The sequence below is a fragment of the Haliaeetus leucocephalus genome, unplaced genomic scaffold (genome assembly GCF_000737465.1).
Source record: "Haliaeetus leucocephalus isolate CR32 unplaced genomic scaffold, Haliaeetus_leucocephalus-4.0 Scaffold577, whole genome shotgun sequence".
Taxonomy (NCBI): domain Eukaryota; kingdom Metazoa; phylum Chordata; class Aves; order Accipitriformes; family Accipitridae; genus Haliaeetus; species Haliaeetus leucocephalus.
The window spans coordinates 7202046-7222556 of NW_010973013.1; the positions used below are offsets into that span (position 1 = coordinate 7202046).

General features: G+C 55.1%; 2 protein-coding genes across 2 annotated transcripts; one reads left to right on the top strand and one right to left on the bottom strand.

The window, feature by feature from the left end:
• The first annotated feature begins 5550 nt into the window (after nucleotides 1–5550).
• RRP36 (ribosomal RNA processing 36 homolog (S. cerevisiae)) lies at nucleotides 5551–15468 on the top strand. The gene is made up of 7 exons (XM_010577821.1): nucleotides 5551–5743; nucleotides 10812–10950; nucleotides 12879–12945; nucleotides 13772–13876; nucleotides 13999–14073; nucleotides 14185–14302; nucleotides 14524–15468. The coding sequence occupies exons 1-7, from the start codon at nucleotides 5569–5571 to the stop codon at nucleotides 14661–14663; spliced, it is 819 nt and encodes a 272-aa protein (XP_010576123.1). The 5' UTR covers nucleotides 5551–5568; the 3' UTR covers nucleotides 14664–15468.
• Nucleotides 15469–17853: 2385 nt separating this feature from the next.
• Nucleotides 17854–20504, bottom strand: LOC104838203 (transmembrane protein 121-like). The gene is made up of 2 exons (XM_010577823.1): nucleotides 20479–20504; nucleotides 17854–18793 (listed from the first exon to the last, which is right to left on the bottom strand). Exon 2 carries the CDS (start codon nucleotides 18790–18792, stop codon nucleotides 17854–17856), a length of 939 nt encoding a protein of 312 aa, XP_010576125.1. The 5' UTR covers nucleotide 18793; nucleotides 20479–20504.
• Between the last annotated feature and the right edge of the window lie 7 nt (nucleotides 20505–20511).

Sequence of the window (20511 nt, forward strand, 5' to 3'; positions counted from 1 at the left end):
GGAACATGTGAGCTCAGTTTGTTTTGCCCTAGCCAGGCCTCCCTCTGCCCTTGTTACGCTTTGGGCATCACGAGTGTGCAGGCAGAGCCGTCCGCCGGGGAAGAAATTGGCTCGCCCCAGCAGCACAACTGTGAACCCCTCTCCTTGCTGATGGCTCCAGCGTCTCCTGCCTTCCTTCCCCTTGCCTGTGGAGCTGCAGCTGTACTGGCCTGGTCCCCAGCCACTTTCCAAGGGCCTGAATCAACTCCAACCACCAGCCATGGCCCTGGGCTTGGCCCTCGGGCTATGAACTGTTCCTGCGCTGCCTGGAGAGAGCAGGGACCTCCATGCCTGCACCTGCCAGTGCTGACCAGCATCCTGGCACCGGATGGCAGGCCCTAGCCCCAAGCTGAGCCTGATGTGGGGGCCTGGGCCCAGCTGGACTCTCTGCCCAGCTCCTGTTGTAAAACAGCAACTGGGGGGAGTTTTATAAATGCTGAGGCAGAGATGGTTTCTGCTGCTCTGTGTGTCCTAGCAGGTGAACTGGGGGGAGAGGTGGTTTGGGAGGGAGAGACTGAACCAGGCGCTTTCCCTGACAGCTGCAGGCCACCAGTGGATTGTGGCAGCAGCTTGTACCAGCCACAGCCCTGGCTGGGGTGGGAGAAGGGGAGCTGGACCCCCCCAAAGGAGCACTGCCCTGGTGTGCCTGCCTCCTGCTCGGGGGCTGTGCTGCCTCAGGGAAGTGGGTGCCCCACAGCTCCCTGCCCTGTGGAGGGACGTCGGGGCCAGCCTCCCCAGGCGACATGGAGGGCTGTGCCCGAGCCCCTTCCCGTGGAGGTGAGGCATCTGATGTGAAGAGGCAGCAGCTGTAGCAGAGCTAACGCAGGGGAAGCTAGGGAAATGCTCAGGGTACTCCCTGGCATGTAAAGTCACGGGGCAGCTGAGAGATGGTGGTGGCTGCGTGCTGATAACGCATGATGGAGGGCCCAGGCCATCTCCCCTGCCAGGGTCAAGTGCTGCTCACCCAGCAGTGCAAGGCTGCAAAGGTGCCTGGGCTCCTCAGCCTGTGGGAGGTGGCCAGTGCAGGTGCAATGGAGCAGCCTGGAGCAGCACAAGAGCAGCACAAACGCCATGGCAAGAGAACAGAAGGCACCACAATTGCGACAAAAGCTTGTTCTTCATGTACTGGCAGCACCTCGCTGTGGTGGGTGATGAGCATCAATGGCAGGGCTGGGTCCTGAAGGGAGCCGGGGTGTGCTGATAGCACATCTGGCTCAGGGAGAGCATCTCCAGCCTGGGCTCCCCTTTTGTGGTCCTTGGCACCTGCAAGTTGCCTGTGAGGGCTGGGTGGGCAGCTCCCGTGTGTTGTCCAGCAGCTCCAGATCCCCTGCTCAATCAGCTGCCTCAGCCACAGGCTCTCTCTCAAGCCATGCCATGACATGGAGGAAGTTTTTTGCCATGGCATCCCCTTCCCCAGCACCGAAGCACCAAGCTCACTCTTCTTGTAGGGTGCCAGGCACCAGGAAACACCCACAGACCAACCCAGGCTCAGTGCACTGGGCAGCGTGGTGCTGAGCACAGAGGCTCCCCAAGGTGCTCCTGGCTCTGTCCGTGACTGGCTGTCACCGGGGCTTCTCTGGGGAGAATCACAATCTCTGGGACATTGAGTGGAGACAACAGGCCCTAGAAAGGCTCAGCACCCCATGCCAGCTGCCTCTTAGGAGAGCAAACCTTTGGTGGGGAGGCAGCTTTTCTGGGAAGAAAAGAAGAGGCTCACCAGGGAGAGGGTCACAGGCACTCCCCTCCCCTTCAAGGGTTCCCTCAGGTTCAGGGGTGCTGTGGCCCAGACCTCCCTCTGCCAGGACCCTGCTGCAGACCTGGGGACGGGAGACTGCTCACCACCTTGGTCTGGATGTCTCCGGTGTATTTTGTTGGTGTATCAGCTCCCTCTCCCAGCACCCAGCTCAGTTATCAGTGATGCTGGAGAGTAGCTGCTGGGCGGGTTGGACTAGCCACAGGCCTTCAGCCCATCATGGACCTTCTGCTGGGCTGGCAACAACTGTGGGCCAGGAGCTGGGCGGATGTGTGCCCCACAGGGGGATCCCTGCTACCTTCATCATCACCCCCTCCTGAGCAGCCAGGTTTGCTTTAAAGACCCTGGCTTCCTTTTATTGCTTCCCCTCTCAGATTGCAGCCAGCTGCGAGGACTATTTTTAGCAGCCTGCCTTCTAAAAATAGCCCCGAGCTGTTTGGAAGTTGCGTCACGAGAGGTAACCCTCTCCACGAGCAGCTTGGCCCCTGCGCCCCAGGAGGGTACAAAAGGAGGCCGGGAGCAGCGGGGTCAGCAGGTTCAGACGCAGCCAGAGGCGAAGGAGGCAGCCGTGCGCTGCCAGCTTCAGGCATCCTAGTGCCGGCACCATGACCATCTTCTGCAGCCACTGCCACAGGCCCCTGCAGGCAGAGATGAGCTGCCTGCCCAGGAGGGACAAGCAGGCGCCCAGTGCCTCGAAGCCGTTCAGGTGAGCTCCCTACTGTCTCCCGCCTACAGGGCTGTGATGGCCTCCGAGCTGGGGAGAGACCCGGGCCAGCTTGCTTGGTGCCCCATGGCCCTTGCAAGGGGCTGGCACCAGCTTGGGACAGCGAGGCTGCCAGCCAGCACGTGGGGAGGAGGCGCTGGAGCTTGGAGGGGCAGAGGGATTGCGGGTGGTTGAAAAGTAAAGGCAGATGCAATGGGTTGGGCCTCACTGGGTGAAGTTTCCATCCTTGCGGGGTTTGGCGGGAAGGTCGTGTCACTTGGGCTCCCTGCCAAAGCACAGGTCATTGTCCAACCTGCCCCCCCAGCGAGAGGGGCACCAGCCACACCAGCAGTGTGTCCCTCCTGGGTAGCCGTGAGCACTTCTGCTTGCGCCCACTGCACTGAAACAGCCACCAAAGGTTTGCTCTCCTAGAGGCAGCTGGCACGGGCGCTGAGCCTCTTCAGGGGAGCATCTCCACTCCGTGTCCACGAGCTTGCAATTCTCCCCATAGCGGCGGGTGGGGAATGCTGTCCCTCTCCCTCCCCGGACGTGTGTTCCCAGATGGCTGGCTTTGCAGGTCAACCAAGAGTGCCTCCAAGGCTCGCAGGGACCAGATCAACGTGGAGCTGCAGGCGCTGCGCTCCCTGCTGCCCATCTCGGCGCAGGAGAAGGAGCGGCTCTCCTACCTCCACACCATGGCCCTGGTGTGCCTCCGGCTGCGGGGGGCTCAGCTGTTCCCTCCAGGTACCTGTGGCACTGCTGTACCCCACGCTAGCTTGGCTCTGCGGGGGGCATTGCTCCTGCCCCGGCAAGACAGCGCTTCACCCTGTGCTCGCCCTGCAGACTCAGCTCCTCCTGCGGGACCGGCCCTCGGCACGGAGCTGCTCTCCCTGCTGCCGGGATTTCTGCTTGTGCTCTCGGCCGACAGCAAGCTGGTCTACATCTCTGAGAACGTGGCTCAGGTCCTGGGCCTCTCCATGGTAAGTGCCCACTGGGCATTTGCAGTCACTGTCCCTGTCCTGGTGCCTTTTTTTGCATGCACGGCACACTGCCCTGGCAGATGCTGGCCTGTGGCTCCAGCGGGCAGGCACAGTCTGTGACAGCAGCCCCCTCTTTGTCAGGTGGAGCTGCTTGCCCAGGGGGACACGATCTTCGACATCCTAGATGGGCGAGCGCACGAGGATGCACGCAAGAAGCTCCTCCTCGCCCAGGAGGAGCCCGGCAGGGGTAAGGGAGGCCTCGGCTGGTGTCTCACAGATGCTGCCGCCCTGCTCTGGCTTTTCATGGCCATCGCTGCTAGCAGAGCAAAGGAGCCCCTGACCCACTCCAGCCGGTTTGTTTCCCTGCAGAAGTCACGTTTGTCAGCGAGATGCGCACATCCAAGGCCTTCCGGCTGCAGCACGGGGGGAATCGGGCTGTGGCAGTGCGCGGGCGCTTCACAGCCCTGCGCTGCCTGGCCTCCCCCTCCGCCGCAGCCTTCCTGGCCCTCTGCACGCCAGTTGCGCGGTTGCCTGCAGACGGCGATGCTGGTTCCCAGGATGACCTAATCCAGAGCACGCACATCCTAGACATGACGTTTACTGATGTCACGGAGAGGTGAGGGGTGCCTGCTCACACCATAGCCCCAACTGTACCTCTCGGGCAGCAAGAATCATTTCCCTTCACCAAGCCTGTGTGTGGGACACAGGCTGGACCTCGTGTGAGCAGTGGGACTCTGCCAGATGCTTCCCAAGCCTTGTCCCTCCCTCGTTTGCAACTCGTTTCTGTACCCCTGTTGTTTTGCTCTCTCCTCCATCGTGCAACAGCTGCTCCTTGCTGACACGGTGCAGACCCTGCAAAGCACTCAGGCCTCACTCCCCTTGTCTTCCTCAGTGTCACCTACCACCTTGGCTACTGCAGGGAGGAATTGATCGGTCAGTCATGGTACAGCCTCCTGCACCCTGAGGACACTGACCTAGCGGCTGCCCAGCACAGGGCCGTGGGTGAGTGTCAGGCCTGGGAACATACCTGTCTTTCTCTGGCTACACCTGAAACCTGGCTGTCCAGGCCAAAAGAAACAAAGTGAATTTAGTCCTGCCCGCTGTGGCTCCCTGCTCCAAAAAGGACAACACACCCCACACACTGTCTATAAGATCACAGGGAGCTTCCAAGCTTGGGAACGGGAACACGAGCACTGTGCTTTGCCCCAGTGCAGAGAAGAGGGACTTGCTTGAGCCCCAGCTTTTTGAGAGGGCAGGACTGTTACAGACCTGCCTCCACTACCTGTGGAGCTGTGTCCCGCTGGGGCCACAGCAGCAGACTGACTACAGACCCCATCAGGGCTGCCTGCGGGGTCCACGGCCAGCATGCTGCTCTACCCTGGCAACCGGTGCCGCTGTGCCCTGCCGCAGACTAACGCGGCCCCTTGCCCACAGCGCTCGGGACCGGGGCCGGACCCGCAGCAGGGTCGGCAGTTCTGCGTGTGCTGCGCAGAGACCGCACCTGGGCCTGGCTTCGCGTATCGGCGCGGCGGGAGGACGGAAGCCACGCCATCACCTGCACCAGCCTCTGCCTCAGGTAGAAGGCTTTAATGGAGGGGGGGGGGGGGAAGCGGGGCCGTCCCCCCCGAGCCGCCCCTCACTCCCGTGTCCGCCGCAGGGAGGAAGAAGCGGCCTACCTACGCGCCCGGCAGTACAACCCCCCGCCCCGTACCACGCCGCAGCCGCCGGCGGGAGGGGAGCTCAGCCTGCTAGCCGCACAGCTCCGTGCCCTAGCCGACAGCCTCTCGCCGCCCGCCGCCGCCGCTCCGGTTTGGCCCTGGCCCCAGGCCGAGGCCGAGGCCGAGGCCGCGGCCTTCTCCCCGGGCCCACCGGACGCCGCCTGGGCCCGTCTCCTTGGCAACGCGCTGGAGGGGGCGGGGCCCGCCGCCGCGCACGCGCACTACGCCCCCTGCCCGCACCAATAAACGCCCTTTTCCCACCCCCTCTCCCCGCCTTCTTCGTTCTGTCTGCGCTTGTGCCGCCGCTCTTCGCCCCGCCTACTTCCTGTCCCGTGCCTGAGGCGGGCTCGCGGGGGCTGAGGGGAGCGGGCGGCCATGAAGCCGCGTCAGGAGGGTGAGGGGGGTCGGGCGGCGGGACGGAGAAGAGCCGCCGCCGCCGAGGAGGAGGAGGAGGAGGATGTGTGGGAGCTGAAGGCGGCGGAGGGCGAGAGTTCCAGCGACAGCGAGAGCTTCCCGGGGGCTGAGGGCGCGGCGGGGGCTCTCGGGAGAGGTAAGGGCGGGCTCGCTGAGGTGGGCCCTGCGGGGCGGGAGCGCCCTCCGGGAAAGGTGGTGGTCTCTAGGCTGGGGTTTGCCGTCGCCGTCCCGTTTCCCCCCCGCTCCGGGGCCGCTGGTGGGGCGCGGAGGCCGGGCGAGGTGGAAAGGCCTGAGGTGGGGTTCAAGAGCTGGGCTTCGGCTTGAGCTGTTTGAGAGTTCTCCAGAACAAAAGCTGACAGGGGCCTCTTTTCTATCCGGTCACCTTCCCCGCCTCTGGAAGTTCTCCTGTATCTTCTGAAGGACAGTTCCTCTGCGCAAATTACGTATGCGGTAGCTTGAAAGACTCTCACCGGGACAGGTAAACCAGAAGAACCGGGTGGTGTGTAGCCGTGGCAACAGCGGTGGTGCTTCGGCTGGGTGTATTGAGGCGGTTGTTCTCATCTGCAGCAGGATATGCAGTGTGGTTTCCTTGTCTTGAAACGACCAAGGTGAGAATGAAAACCTTACAAGGCATATGTCAAAGACCCTCGAAAAGAATTGTGAGGGAATGGATGTCAGTGTTGAATACGTGGTAGGGCATGGTGTGTGTCACAGGGGTCAAGAGTTACTGGTTGTCTTATGAGAGGAGTCTCCTTGCTATGTTTGTGGGGGGCTGTGGGGGAGGCGCGTCTCATCTAGAGGTAGGCTTTTAGGAAGCGGGTTCTTCCCCCCATCTGTAGGCATTTTGCTCTCCTCTGTTAATGGTGAGCTTTAGCAAAGCTCAGGGAGAAGACCGCTAACAGTCACCCTCTCTTTCCCACAGCTGGATGTGAATGGGAACAGTGATTTTGCTTTTACCACCTGTCTGGGCCCTCTGTAATCTCATTTTTGGAACAGAAGTAGTTATATTAGGGTGCAGCACTAGGTTTGTCTCAGTGGGAAATGACTGGGTGGATACAAGTCATTTCTTAGGCCATCTATTTTTCTATCCTGGACAATCTTTGATGTGCTCGGCAGGTTGTAGAGTTCTCAACAGGTTCAGCTGAGAAAGGCATAAGGTGTCTTTGTGTCATGGGAATCTGTGGGAGGAGAGGAAAATGGGGAGGCTGTGCTGGTGAGCAGGAAGTGCCCATGTTATCAGCAGGTAACGGTAGTTTAGCAAGAGGTGGAAAGAAGAGGAAACAATCCACAAAATAATGGAGGAAGGGAAGAAATGGCAGGAGGGGGAAGATGGAGTGGATTATAGAGACAGCACAGAAAAGGTAAATTATATTCTAGGGGGGAAAAAGGAATGAAAAAAAAGGGAAATTAAAATGTCAAGAAAGAATGCAAGAAACAAGAAAAGTAAGCTAATCCTGTCTTTTAGTAGGCATTTTGGTGGAGAAACCGTCAGCATAGATTTTAAGGATCATGAACTCTCCTTGTGCAGAGGTTGTGGCTAGGACCAGCTACTTTGGAGCAGGAAGCCAGCAACCTTTTCACACACACAGTTGTCAAATCTGCTGGCCAGCAGTGAATGCCTGCTGGGGCCATTCACTTCTGCCCCAAAACAGGCTTCTTTTTTATGCTGATGTCAAACGATGTTTTTATCAATGCAAGCAGCTACTTCAGTCTCCTACAAATAGGTAGTAGGATGTATTTCGTGGACTGATACTACTGTGTAGAAAGCACTTTCTCCGTTAGATTTTGGGTGGTCAACTCTGGTCTGGTATCTCATACCGATATTGAAGTATTTTATCAGTGGAAGCTCTGCATGCCTTCGCTTTGTCTGATTTATACCAAATCTCTTTTCTAATCCTTTGCTAAATGTTGCATCTTTTTATATGGTGCCTTTATTTTGTTTTCATTGACATTGCGTAAGCCTTTGCTATTTTAACAGTATTGTTTTGGAGTTGCAGCCAAATGGACTATTGTAGTGTGAGTGATGGTATTTTGTCTGTCTTTGTGGAATATTAGAGTAGCTTCCACATCATTCTTCCTTTCTTCTAATTCTTTCTTTGCCCTTTTGACTGTCCTTGCTTAGAGTCTTTCATTTGTCTGTCCGGTGATGCTTTCAGTATCCAGTGATACTCAAATACTGCCCTGTGTAGTGATTAATTGCTCTCTACCCCAGTAACTTGTATAATTAGCACAGATTTTTCCTGTAGTGCAGCAGTCTAAAGCTATCTGTACTGAATTTGAACAGCATGGTGGCAGCTGCTCTTGTCTAAGTCCTAGAATTTATTGGTTTTCTTAAGTCCCTGTAAACCCCAACAGCATGATTACTTTAGATTGCTGAGCTGCTTGGCACTCAGCCCTTACCTGAATGCGGGCACAGTTCTTTGGTCTGAAGGTGATTTCATGTTCTGGGCAGGCAGGCAACAGGTGATTGTACAAGTGACATGGGGAAAGATGGGGAGCCTGAGGGAGATCAGAAAGGGCAACAGTGCTGTCATCCCTAAGAAGATGGAGGGCAAGCGTGTTTGCGGGAGCCCAAGCGAGAGAGGATATCAAACTGAAGTAAGATAAGTGGAAAGGGTGTTTAGGGGAAGCAGTGTAATGAAGCAGTGCTGTATTCACGTTTCTTTTGTCCCTTGTGTGGCAAACTGGACATATGGTGTTCCTTTAACTCTCCTTGGAGGACTAACGAGTGTTGACAGAGCAGACTTTCTGGGTGTTCAGAATAAGCAAAAAGAAAACATTTCTTGAGGCAGCGCTTGAACATGCTCATGACATTTTCTGGATGATGTGAGTAGATTCTGAAGCAGAAAGTCTTGGTTATTGCCAAGACGAGAATGCCTGGGTTGATGAGTCCATGCTGAGCTATCATGACTGACCTCATGTTACTTCCTGAATTCGGCAGCAGATTTGGGCAGAGCATGCAGAAACCTTGTGTTGTGGGGCAGTGTATTGGGTTTGCATGGCAAGGTTTTGGTAGCAGGGAGGACTACAGGGGTGGCTTCTGTGAGAAGATGCCAGAAGCTTCCCCCATGTCCCATTAGCTCAGCCTTGGTTAAGGCCTCTGTCAGCAACGGTGGCAGCACCTCTGTGGCAAGATATTTAAGAAAGGGGGAAAAAAAAAAACTTGCTGCAGAACAGCAGCTGAAGAGAGGAGTGAGAATATGTGAGAGAAACAACTCTGCAGACAGCGAAGGTCAGTGAAGAAGGAGGAGGTGCTCCAGGCACCAGAGTGGAGATTCCCCTGCAGCCTGTGGTGAAGTCCATGGTGAGGCAGGCTGTCCCCCTGCAGCCCGGGGAGGACCCCATGCTGGAGCAGGCTCCTGGCAGGACCTGTGGATCTGTGGAGAGAGGAGCACACGCTGGAGCAGGTTTGCTGGCAGGACTTGTGACCCCACAGGGGACCCATGCTGGAGCAGCATGTGCCTGAAGGACTGCAGCCCGTGGGAAGGACTCACATTGGAGAAGTTCATGGAGAACCATCTCCCATGTGGTGGGACCCCATGGTGGAGCAGGGCAAGAGTGAGAAGTCCTCCCCCTGAGGAGGAAGGAGCAGCAGAGACAATGTGTGATGAACTGACCCCAATCCCCATTCCCTGTCCCCCTGCGCTGCTGGTGGGGAGGAGGTGGAGAAAACCAGGCGTGAAGCTGTGCCTGGGAAGAAGGTGGAGTGGGGGGTGTTTTAAGATTTGTTTTTTATTTCTCATTATTCTGCTCTGATTTCATTGGTAATAAATTAAATTAGTTTTCCCGAGACTGTTTTGCCTGTGACTGTTATTGATGAGTGATCCCTCCTTGTCCTCATCTCGACCCATGAGCCTTTTGTTACATTCTCTCTCCTCTGCCTAGCTGAGGAGGGGAGTGATGGAGCAGCTTTGGTGGGTACCTGGCCTCCAGCCAGGGTCAACCCACCACAGGCAGGATGTGATTGTTTTTGCTAGGCCACAGTTGGAGTGTTTTGTGCCACATGCATAGTATTGCAAAGGCTTAGAAAGACTGCTTGCCTGTCATTGCTCAGAGGTGTTGAGCAGGCAAACCTCACCCCGATGGTGTTCGCCAAGACTTTTTCCTTCAGAATGGAGCCAATGCAAACCCTCCTGTTCCTTCTTGCCCCTACCGTTGTCCAGAGAACGGAATGAGCATATCCAAGCGCTGCCTTAAGAAATGTTTCCTGATTGCTAGTCCTGAATACCCAGAGGTGTAAATCCAGAAGGAATTGTTGATGATATTTTTACATTGTGGTTATAAGAAGTGTTAAAGATTACTGTTGCTGAGGGATATTAACAGAAAATCCCAGAATATCTTGTGCATTCATCAGCACTTTGGGTAGAATTGGTTTTGCTGTTTCTCGTGGTGTTTGTGTTGGTCTTCTAGTCAGCAGTCAGAGGAGAGAAGGAATATTTTATGGAACGCAAGGTGTAAATAACACTGTGGGGAGCTCATGGCAGGGCTAGAATATGAAATTGCTTTTTGGTCTTGTGGGGTTTTGTTCTTCCCCCAGTGAATCAGGCTATAAGCTATTCCTATTAGTAGCGAGGTAGTAAAGGTTGAATGTCTGGATTTCAGTAGTTTATAGGCCTCTGGGCTGCTGAGGAGGCTCTGCAGTGGGAATCGCTTCATTGCAGACTGAGCAGTGCTACGGTGGATGTGCAGTGGGAAGAGACTGTCTCCGAGTCTTAATGGACAGACTGAACAGATGATCTGGTTTTCCTGCAGCACCTTCTGGCTGGTCTTATGATGTGAGAGATGTGATGATGCCCATTTAAAGGTGATGGGACAAGAACACTCTGTTAAAGTGAAAGAGTTGGGACTGGGAGGTGACCCCTCAGAATTTGCAATGCAGCCAAAATATAGCCCAGTGCAGAGCTCGTACCATTCTTTGTACCAGGTAAAAACTTTGAACTGGTTTTGTGTGTGCTACTGAGTGGAGAGAGAAGTTGTGGAGAGGGTGAGACTATTCTAGTGCTAAAGACTGCAGTGATTAATCAGAGAGAAATCAAAGGCTGAGAGATGCAGCGGCTTCTTTCTGCCATGTGGTTGTATAGGGATGACACCACTGTGCTCGTGTCACTGTCTCGGGCTCTGAGACATCCCTCTTGGTGGAATTTGGGGGTGAGAATTATCTTGAGAAGCTGTTTGGTTCAGGTGTGTCCTGTGTTCTCTTCCAGATCAATCTCACATGTCTTTTGAGGAACTACTGCGGGTGCAGAGCGATACAAGAACAAGAGTGTGCAAGCAGGTGACTGGTGGGAAGAAAACTGCAAAACCTGCCAAAGCTACGGTGAAGCAGCAACAAGGCAAAAAGGGGTAAAGAGGTTCTTTTGTCATTAGAAAAATGTGCATGTGTGAGCTGTTTCAAAGCTCTTAATATCCTATCCTGTTCAAATCCCCAGCAGCCACCTCTTACTTGATAGTTAAATCGGCACTCAATTCCTCTACACCCTTTGTATTAAAGCACTTTTAACCCACGGCATGGTATGCTTCTCTTTTAAGCTGTATCATAGTGCTTTACTCATGCCCCCTGGGCCCTAAAATAGTTATCCTGCTGTTTTCTAAACCCCTTCCAGCTTATCAGCATCTTCTGCCTGGTTCCACTGGCTGGAGTTGCAGTGACAGCCAATTGTTCTGGGATTTCATTCATCCTTCTGCTGTTGTCTCATCTGTGGCTTGTCTGTTGATTTTCCTTTTTTCCCCCTCTACAGTACTTATCACAGACTTTTTCCTGTCCTCAGTGGTCTTTACATCTCCTATTTGCATACTCTGTAGGTGCTATTGATGTGGTGACTGTAAAATGTATTCAACACAACAAAAAGTATCAGATCTTTTTATAGTCCTCCACAGGCCCCCACTGGTAACAACTGTTATACCATTACCCTTTATTTGCAGTACTTACTGGTTTTCAGTCCTCAGAGTCGTATTTAAGTGATTTCAACGGGTTTCCTCTGTTACACTGGCATTCCCTAACCTGTTTCTGAATCTCTGCTGAACACATGTTTCTTCTGCTGTAAACAGTTGATTAGAATAATGTTTCTGCTTTACCTTTCACCCAAGAGTCTGGGGGATTTTGTGTAGTGCAACATCTTCACACAGCGTCTCTATTTCTGCCACACATAATTCTGTTTATTTCATTCCCCTAATCCTTTAAGTGATGCATCACTGTAAATCCCCCATGCTGGTGTTCTCATGTTTTTGTTGTGGAAGTGAGCTTAAAAAAAAAAAAAAAAAATCAAACTTCAGGGAAATCCCCTGGAACTGAGCTGGCTTCAGCAATGCTGCATAAAGCTGACTTGAGAGCTTTGTACAGGGGTGTAGCCACATCAGCAGACGTGAAAATACACTGAACGCTGCCATAAGTGGGATTTGGAAAACTTACTTATGCCTGCAGTGTTTATGTTCCTGCCCCGGTGTTATTGTGGTGCTGAATGTGGGTATAATGCCCACGTTGTGGGTACTCTCAGCGGGTGGTTCACGGGTCTTTTCATATTTCTAATAACTTACCTGATGTACTGACAAATCGCAGGACACAGCATCCAAGTAATATGGGAAGAGTAATGCCCTGTTCTCCCACCTTCTACTGTTCCCCTCGTACACCTAAAGCATCAAGCTCTAAAGGCCTGTGTTGCAAGGAGAACTTGTTCACTTCATTGGTTGTCACCATGGTCCTCACAGTCCTGACTAACTGTGAAGTCTCTTTCGAGATATGTACCATAAGCTGTAAGGCCTTATTCCTGGGGGCTGACGTTTTTTTTTACCTGTGTTATGGTATGCTTTCTCACTGAGCCTGGGCACAGTAGTATTCGCCTGCCTTTGTAACTAGCAGGTCAGTGCAGAAATTCCCAGCTTTGGTCTCACCTTTCAATACAAGTATTAGTCCAGAGTGCATGAGTTGGTGGGCCAGGAATAGAAGAGGGTTGTTGTGTGACGAATGAAAACATGGAGAGGAATAATTGAATATGGTGCATTTACTGATGCAGGTGGTGGCTGTATCAGGTTTTGCGTAGGATTGTTTTAACCATGCATTTATAGATCGTTTGGTTGTAGTAGCCTTGTCTGGCTTTTGACTGAAGTCACATCTTTGCTGTGTGTAGGTATCATGGTGAGAATTGAGTGGGAGAGTCTGCCATTTTGGCACTGTGTGGTAATGTTCTCCTGACAGTCTGGCTAACCTCCTGATATGTTAGCCTGGGCCTCATTCTGTCCTCTGCTCCTCTGAAGTACATTTTTCTCTTTTTCAGGCCATTGGAGATGTCTGCCAAGAAGCCTGTACCTTTTCTGCGACAAGTCGTCTCTGTTACAAAGAAGGTGGGTGCTCCCCCTCCCCAATTCAGGACCTGACTTCCCTTAGCAGTGCTGATAGGGCACAGATATGGTCCTGGGGCTGCTGAAGATGACACAGGCTGGTTTTGGAGGATAGGGCTTGGGCCAGTGTCTGGGGAGAAGAAGCGATGGGATGCAGGAGCAGCTGCTGTCTGTATGACCTGCTGCTGTGCATGATGCACAACTTGAGGAGTAACTCGAACATTTGAGACCCAAGTGTTTCCAGAAGATGTAAAGGCTGCCACTGGCGACAATTGCACCACAAGCTATGGTCATTGTTCAGTACTAATCACATTGGATGTTCAAATGTCCATCTAGTTTCTAATCTGAATATAACTTTGACTTATCATTGCTGGATCATCTTAATATGTTAATTTCCACAGTTAGAGATCTCTTTTTGTCTCTCTCTTTTTGTGTGACCTGACCCAGGTAATCTGTGAAAATCTAGATAGGTTTTAATTCCCAAATCCATCACCTTGACAACATGTGTTCACCCAGCTCTTGGTCTGGGAGTTGCAGGTGTTTGGAGGCAGTGCTCATGCTGTTATTCCTTGAATTGGCCGCTCCTGGGTGGTAGACTTGCATATGATGATGCTTGTTGCTCGTTAGACTGGATGCTTGATGACCTTGTGAGGGACTGCCACCTTGATTATTGGACTCGGTCTTTGCCAACTGCTGATGTTTTCAATGGTGGGTGCATAATATTGCTAGTAAAGAAATTGGTGAGGTCTGATTTGTGGAAGGAGAGTAAGCAGGCTATTAACAGGGTCATCCTGGCCACAGCTCTTACCTTTGCCTTCCCTGCCTTCAGGTCCGCAGAGACCCTCGATTTGATGACCTGTCTGGAGAGTATAAGCCCGAAATATTTATGAGGACGTACAGCTTCCTGGACAACATCAAGAAGCAGGAGAAAGAGGTGATGCTGTGTGCCTGTCCTTGGCCAGAAGAACCTTGCTTGGCAGGGACAGCTTCTGCAAAGGCTTTTCACAGTGGAGGTGGCAAGCAGGCAGTGATGCAGCTTTCTGCTCTCTTCTTCAGATGATTCAGAAGCAGATGAAAAAGTGCCGGAATGTGGAGCAGAAGGAGAAACTCCAGCACCTCCTGAACCGCATGGTGAGTTCAGTGCAGCATCTCCTCTCCTGTGAGGCAATGCACTAGAAGAGAGGATGTGTGACCTGAGGTCTGCCTAGACACTTGCTGACACAGGCCATCCTTTCTGTACAGACACAGCAAGAACAGGCACAGGAAAAACAGCAGAAATTGAGGGAGAGGGAGCTGTCTTTGAAGAGACAACAGAGGGAATTGGCCAAGCAGGGAAAGAAACCCTTTTTCCTAAAGAAATGTAAGTACTCAGTGTGAACATGCTGCAGGAAGACCTAGAGGGAGTACTGCTGACAGGACTCTAAGCACTGGAAGTTATCCATAATATTCCTCAGAGCTGTGGAGGGATTGTTCTAGTGCTGGTACTTGAGGGACAAGCCAGGGAGGGAGAGGTGAGGAGGGGCTGGTCTGTAGAGATGATTCAGGCTTCAGTTTAAAACCTTGCTCCCCTCCTTTCTACAGCTGAGAAGCGGAAATTGGAGCTAGCCGAGAAGTATGCAGAGCTGAAGAGGAGTGGAAAGCTGGAGAGCTTCCTGAACAAGAAGAGGAAGAGGAACGCTATCAAAGATAAGCGCCGCCTGCCCTCACAGAAAAACTTGTGACTGCTGGACAGACATGCTGTTGTCTGGCACTGGGACTTGCTCTGCCCTGGCCAGTCCTGGAAGATGGTCATACCTCTTCCCAGTATCTGCCTTTCACTGTACAGTGGGTGCTGTTAGGCAGCAGAGCAGAGGCTGAACTGAAGGAAATAGTGCTTTTTGTACCTGAAATGTCCTCTTCACTTGTGGTTTACACCACGCCTGTGTGGTGACGAGTCTGTCTTGCAGATGCACATGGTGTTGACAGCTGTCTCTGTCCTTGTACCTGCTCATCTCTTCCTCTAGGTAGGAGAGCACGAGCCCTGCCCGGCATTGCTGGCTTTACTCCAGGTCTTACCAGACACCAGCTGAGGTGGGAAAGGACCTCAGGTGGGTGGGCTCTGGTACAATGCCTGCTCAGAGCAGGGCTAAACCTAACTTCAGACGAGCTGCTTCAGTTGGGTCTGGGAATGCCCAAAGATAGATGCCACCACCTCTCTTGGCCTCTGCTCCACTGCTTCAAGTTCTCAAGATGAAACTGTTTTTACCTTCTTCAGTAAACCTGCCTGGTTTTCGTCCATAATCAGTCTTGTTCTCAGTGAAGTGCCTGGCTCCGTCTTCTCAGTAGCTTTGTCGTGGGGGGTAGGAAAGGGGTGCTGTTAGGTCTCCCCAAAGCCTTCTCTTCCTGAGGGTGAATAAACGCTGTTCCCTTAGCCTTTCCTTGCAGTGCTCCAGCCTCTGACACCTTCCACATCCTCAACCGGAGTCAGCCCAGAGGACCAACATCTATCTTCTGGGGGCCCAGCCTGGATGCAGTATCTGGATGGAGTCTCACTTCTCATTAGTGCTTCTAGGAAACTGATGCTGTATGAAATAATATCCCTCAGTTTTCTCAGTGTCGGTGCTGTTAAGAGTTGAAAGTGTTTGAACTTGGGGGAGTTAATGCCTCCAACGTTTCGTCTGTTCCTCTCTTGTTTCTCCTTGCTCCTGATTGCCCCTCTCTCCTGCGGCTGTACTGACAAGGAGGTGATGTTGATGTGACCCAGATGATCTCTGTCTGACAGGTCAGACCGTGTGCTGGGAGAGTGCCTCAGCTCTGCAGGGCAGAGCGTTCCCTGGGCACAGCTCTGCTGTGTGCGGGCGGGCAGGTGGTGCGTGGGACCTGGGGAAAGGCCTTGCAGTGAGTGAGAAATGGAATGATGAGCAAATCCATCATGCCCACCTGAGGGTGTTGCTGAAGTATCTGCCTCCGCTGCAGTTCTGTGGGTGATGCGAGTTCTGCTCTGCTGGTGACAGGTTTTAGTGGAACTGGGGGAAGGCAGTGGAAATGGGATGTGCCAGCTGGCTAGAGACCATATGGAAATCCTCAGCTGCCTTTAACCTGCCTGTGGCTTATTGCTTTGCACTTGTGCCTGGCTGCTTCTTCCTCCTCTTCTTGTCTCGTGACGTGGGATGCGGAGCCTGCCACATCCTTGCACCTTTGAGGAGAGTTACCTTGGGAGCGGTGTGGCAGCACCAAAGCCCAAGGCTGTCCTGACCCCTTTGTTGCATTGGTCTGTTTTATGCTCTCAATTTTTAATCCAACCTCCACCTGTACTTTAATGTAAGAAGGGAAGATGACTGGGGCCTGGACAGGCTGGAGGTGGCTCACCCCTCTGTCACTGCTGTCAGGGCCTTGCTTTGAGGGGCTACGTGGGAGCAGCATTCCCAAGTCTGTGTATTCCCATCCCCAGCTGCTGGTAGGTCATGCCCAGCAGGGAACAAACCTGGTGCACCCCCAAAGCAGTCCTGCTTTCCCCTGCTGCTCCTCTGGAGCCAAATGGCTCCTTCCTCCTGAGACCCCCATGCCTGCCTGCAAGGAGAACATCCGGCTGGGATGTCACCGGCTTCTCTTCACCACCTTAGCAGGGAGGAGCAAGTCTGCCAGCCTGGCTCTCCCTGCCTCCGGGGCCCAGTACCCTGCAGCAGGGGAAGCCCTTGGCGTTGCCCAGCTCAGCCAGTGTTGTGGTGGCATTTGTGGTGGCACTGGGTGTTGGGGACAGGCGGCAGCATGGCAACACCAGCTCCAACAGGAGGAGATGCTTCCAACATCTCCAGAGAGCTTTCTACTGCCAGGGGAGCTGCTTTTCCCTGCAGCCTCCCAGCCTCAAGGAGGCAGTTGGGTTATTTTCCTTCCGTTTCTAACGCTGTCCTGGCAGTGTGCCCCTGCCAGACCTGCTCTGGCATCCCTCCAGGTGGAGTGTGGGGACTTGCTATGGCTGTCCCTGGGGAGGACATGGGATGCTGGGCATGGCTGGCACCAGCTGATGTAAGTGCAGCTGGTTGCGCAGGCAGTGGTGGCTGACAAAGCTTCCACACCTCCTCCCCCAGTGACACCATTGGAGCCCACCAGACTCACAGGAACCTGCCTCTCCCTTCCCAGCTGCTGGCCAGGAGAAATGGCTTAAGATGCCAGCGTCTGGGCTGCTCTCCCCAGGCCAGGGCAGTCACTGAGCGAGCCCCCCGCTCCAGATGTTCTCTGCAGCTGCACATCCAGGGACATGAGGGACAAGTACCCACGGGAGCTGGCGGGACCTGCCTGCCAGCAGGGACACAGACAGGAGGAGGCTGCAGGGCTCAGGTCTTTTATTGCAAAGAGGGAAGATAGGAAAAAGGACAGTCATCCCCTCCGGATGCCCCCAGGCCTGCAGCTGGTTGAGAGGGGTGACAGGCAGGGGGAGGCCCAGGCCTCGCTCCCCCGGCATGGGGACCCCTGGTTCACGCAGCGGGGAGCAGGCTGCTGCCAAGCAGCAAGCTGGAGCCAGGGCCAACCACCACAGCGGAGCGGGTGATGCGCAGTGTCCCCATGCAACCCCCCCCCCAAGCCTGAGCCCTGGCTGGCCGGAGGGCAGTGCTGCGTGGGGGAGCACTGATGGGGGGAGCCTGGCCCCAGCCAGACGTGGTAGGCAAACCTGGCCGCCTCCTCCTCCTCGGCTCCGCTGCCCGTCTCGCTCAGCAGGGTGTTGAGGTCCCGAACTGCTCTGCGGCCTTACAGAGGCTACTATGGGGGGGGGGTCCCTCGCCATGCGACCCTCGGGGACTGGAGCAGCTTCACCCAGGGAGGAAGGGAGCAGGGTCATTGCCCTCTGTCCAGGTGGGGAGCTCAGTGACCCACCTTGGGTTTGCAGGTACGGCCAGACGTGGTGGTGCCCAGCCTGTGGCTCCTGCTGGCTTGTCATGTATTGTCCTGGGCCAGCTCCTCCGGGCAGGCAGGCTGGTCCCGGGATTTGTGCAGCCCTGAGGAGGGCTGGGCCTGGGCACTGTGCTGCAGGGCCAGGTCCGGCCCCAGGGGCGCGTGGTGCCGGTGCCGCTGGTACTGCACAAATGTACAGACCTTCAACCCAATGGCCAGCATGTTCTTGCCCATGAAGATGCTGGAGACCCGGGCGTCCCTGAAAAAGACCATGTTGCTGCCTCGGATGAAGATGGTGGTGATGTTGACGGTAAGCATGCTCAGCATGGGGTACAGCATCATCCGGTGCGGCATGATGCCAATCCCTTGCATGCTGATCTCACAGAGGGACACACAAGGGAGGACCAGGAGCAAGATGTAGCAGTAGAAGAACATGATGCCCTCAGCCCAGAGTGGCAGCCCCTTCTTCTGGGGCTCCCACAGGTTGGCCTGGATGTCCAGCACGTCCAGCATGTCCACAATGACCCAGAAGAGGCGGTTGCGGAGATCTTCTTTCTTCTTGAATGTCCTGACGTACTCCATGTGCTCCGTGGCCACCAACAACACGTAGAGGGCTGGGATGCAGATGGAGAGCAGCAAGGTCAGCGCTTTGCGGGCTATGAGATCCAGGCTTTTCCGGTCAGCTTTATAGTTCTGGTATACAAAGTAGACTTTGATCTCCAGAACGAAGACGTACAGGAACCAGAGGATCATGGCGTAGCCCCGCTTAGCTGTCTTTACCTCCGCCCCGACCCAGATGGCCACATAGCGGAGCACCAGCAGGAAGCATACGTCACCCACCGCCACCATGACGCAGATGCCCAGCTTCCTGGAGCCCTGGCTCTGCTCCACCAGGTAGGCATCCATGAGGACGAGGCTGGTCATGATGAGCACAGTGGAGAGGCACACGTGGGGCTTGCTGACGGGTGGTGGGGGAACCATCCTGCACAGAGGAACAGGCAGGGCCGTCAGGGAGTTGTTTGTTGGGATTCCCCATCCCCAGCTTTGGGCCCCCTTCTGTCCCCCTCTCCCCAACAACTGTGGATGGCTGAAAGAAGGTCAGCAGGGGGTTCATAGACTCTTCTCCCATCCTATGTGCCTGGTTTGTTCCAAACCTGGAGACTCCTAGCCGAAGTGCTCCTGAGACTCCTGGCCAGGCCACCCTGGTGGCACGCACTGGCTGAAACCCAGCTCCTAGGCTGAACATGGGGATATGGTGGGGCAGGCTGGACAGCCTTCAGGCACTTGGGATGCTACTGCCTCTTCCAGTGGCTCATCACTCTGGTTAGTCTCTGCCACTGTGAAGGGCACGTGCCTTATTTTCCACGGGATTTCCCAGCCAGTGGCACTGGTTATATTCTCACCCCACAAGGCAAACAAGACCATATCTATGCTTTTAACCCAAGCAGGTCCTTAGCTGCTATGATCCTGGACCGCCCTGTTTTTAGTCTCCTTTATTTTCATGCATAGCATGAGGCGAAGGATTATTTTTAGCCTGGCTGTCCTGTGGGGTGGGAGGGAAGAAATCAGCCCAGCATCTTCCGTTTCCTTCAGCCTCACGCTCCCCAAGAGCTCTGCCTACAGCTGTTCGCCCGTGCCCACCCTGCCCCAGAACGACAAACTGAAAGCAAGGAAAAGCAGCACCAACCCACAGCTCCAGGACACAAGCAGCTCTGCAACAGGCCCTCAATTTCAGCTGGATGTTCAGCTTTCCCAGGCTGGGACAGAGCAAAGCACAGTCCCTAAAAGCACCCTGCCTGCCATGGACAGCACCAGGGCTGTCAGTCTCCCTCCCCCTGACCAAGCACAGCTGCAGGCAGCTGCTGCCAGCGACGGAGGGAGGACGGAGCCAGGGCCTTGCCGGGCATGGCTCGGCAGCTGCTCTGGAGGGGAGCCAGCCCCCCAGCTGAAATGGAGGACGAAGCTGGCCTGCCGACTGCGTGGCACAGCACTGCACGACGGCTGCCTGCACAGAACCCGCTCGGCCGCACCTTGGGCCACGCAGGGGCCCTGGGACCCCATCCCGATCACCTGGTGGGCATCGCGTGGGTAGCACTTGACCATGGAGCAGGCGCTTGGGAGCAGGACGGAGGCTGCGCAATTAACGGTCACCCCTTAGCCGCTGACAGCACAGAGCCCTGACCCCAAACTACCCGAACTCCCGCTTTTTGGTGGAGGGAGCGGGCGTCCTGTGCAGTCGTGCATCCCCAGGCCCAGAAGCATCCTGGCACGTTGAGGGAAGGAGGCAGTGAAGCCTTAAGCCTGCCAGACATGGGTGCTTCTAAGGGGGAGAGATCAGATGCTGGTGGGCACGAGCATCTGCCCACCAGCAGATGCTCGTTTCACCCCACGGCCTCGTCCAGCCTTCGGAGGACCCGGAGCCAGCCCAGGCCCCAGCTCGGTGTGCTGCCCCACCTCGCCCCGGCCTCAGACCGGGGCTCCCACGCCGCCTCCCACCACGGTAAAGCGCAACCCACCGCGGGCTGCATCCCCTCGGGCTCCCCACCGACGCTCCCCCTCGGGCCCACCGAGGGGAGGACAGCCCTCACCGACGGGATGCCGGGAGGGGAGAAGTGGGGGGATCCGGACCCGAGGAAGGGGGTCCCCCTCCGCCTGGACCGCGCTTACCTCGGGCGGTTCCCCGGGGCCCCGGGCCCGGCG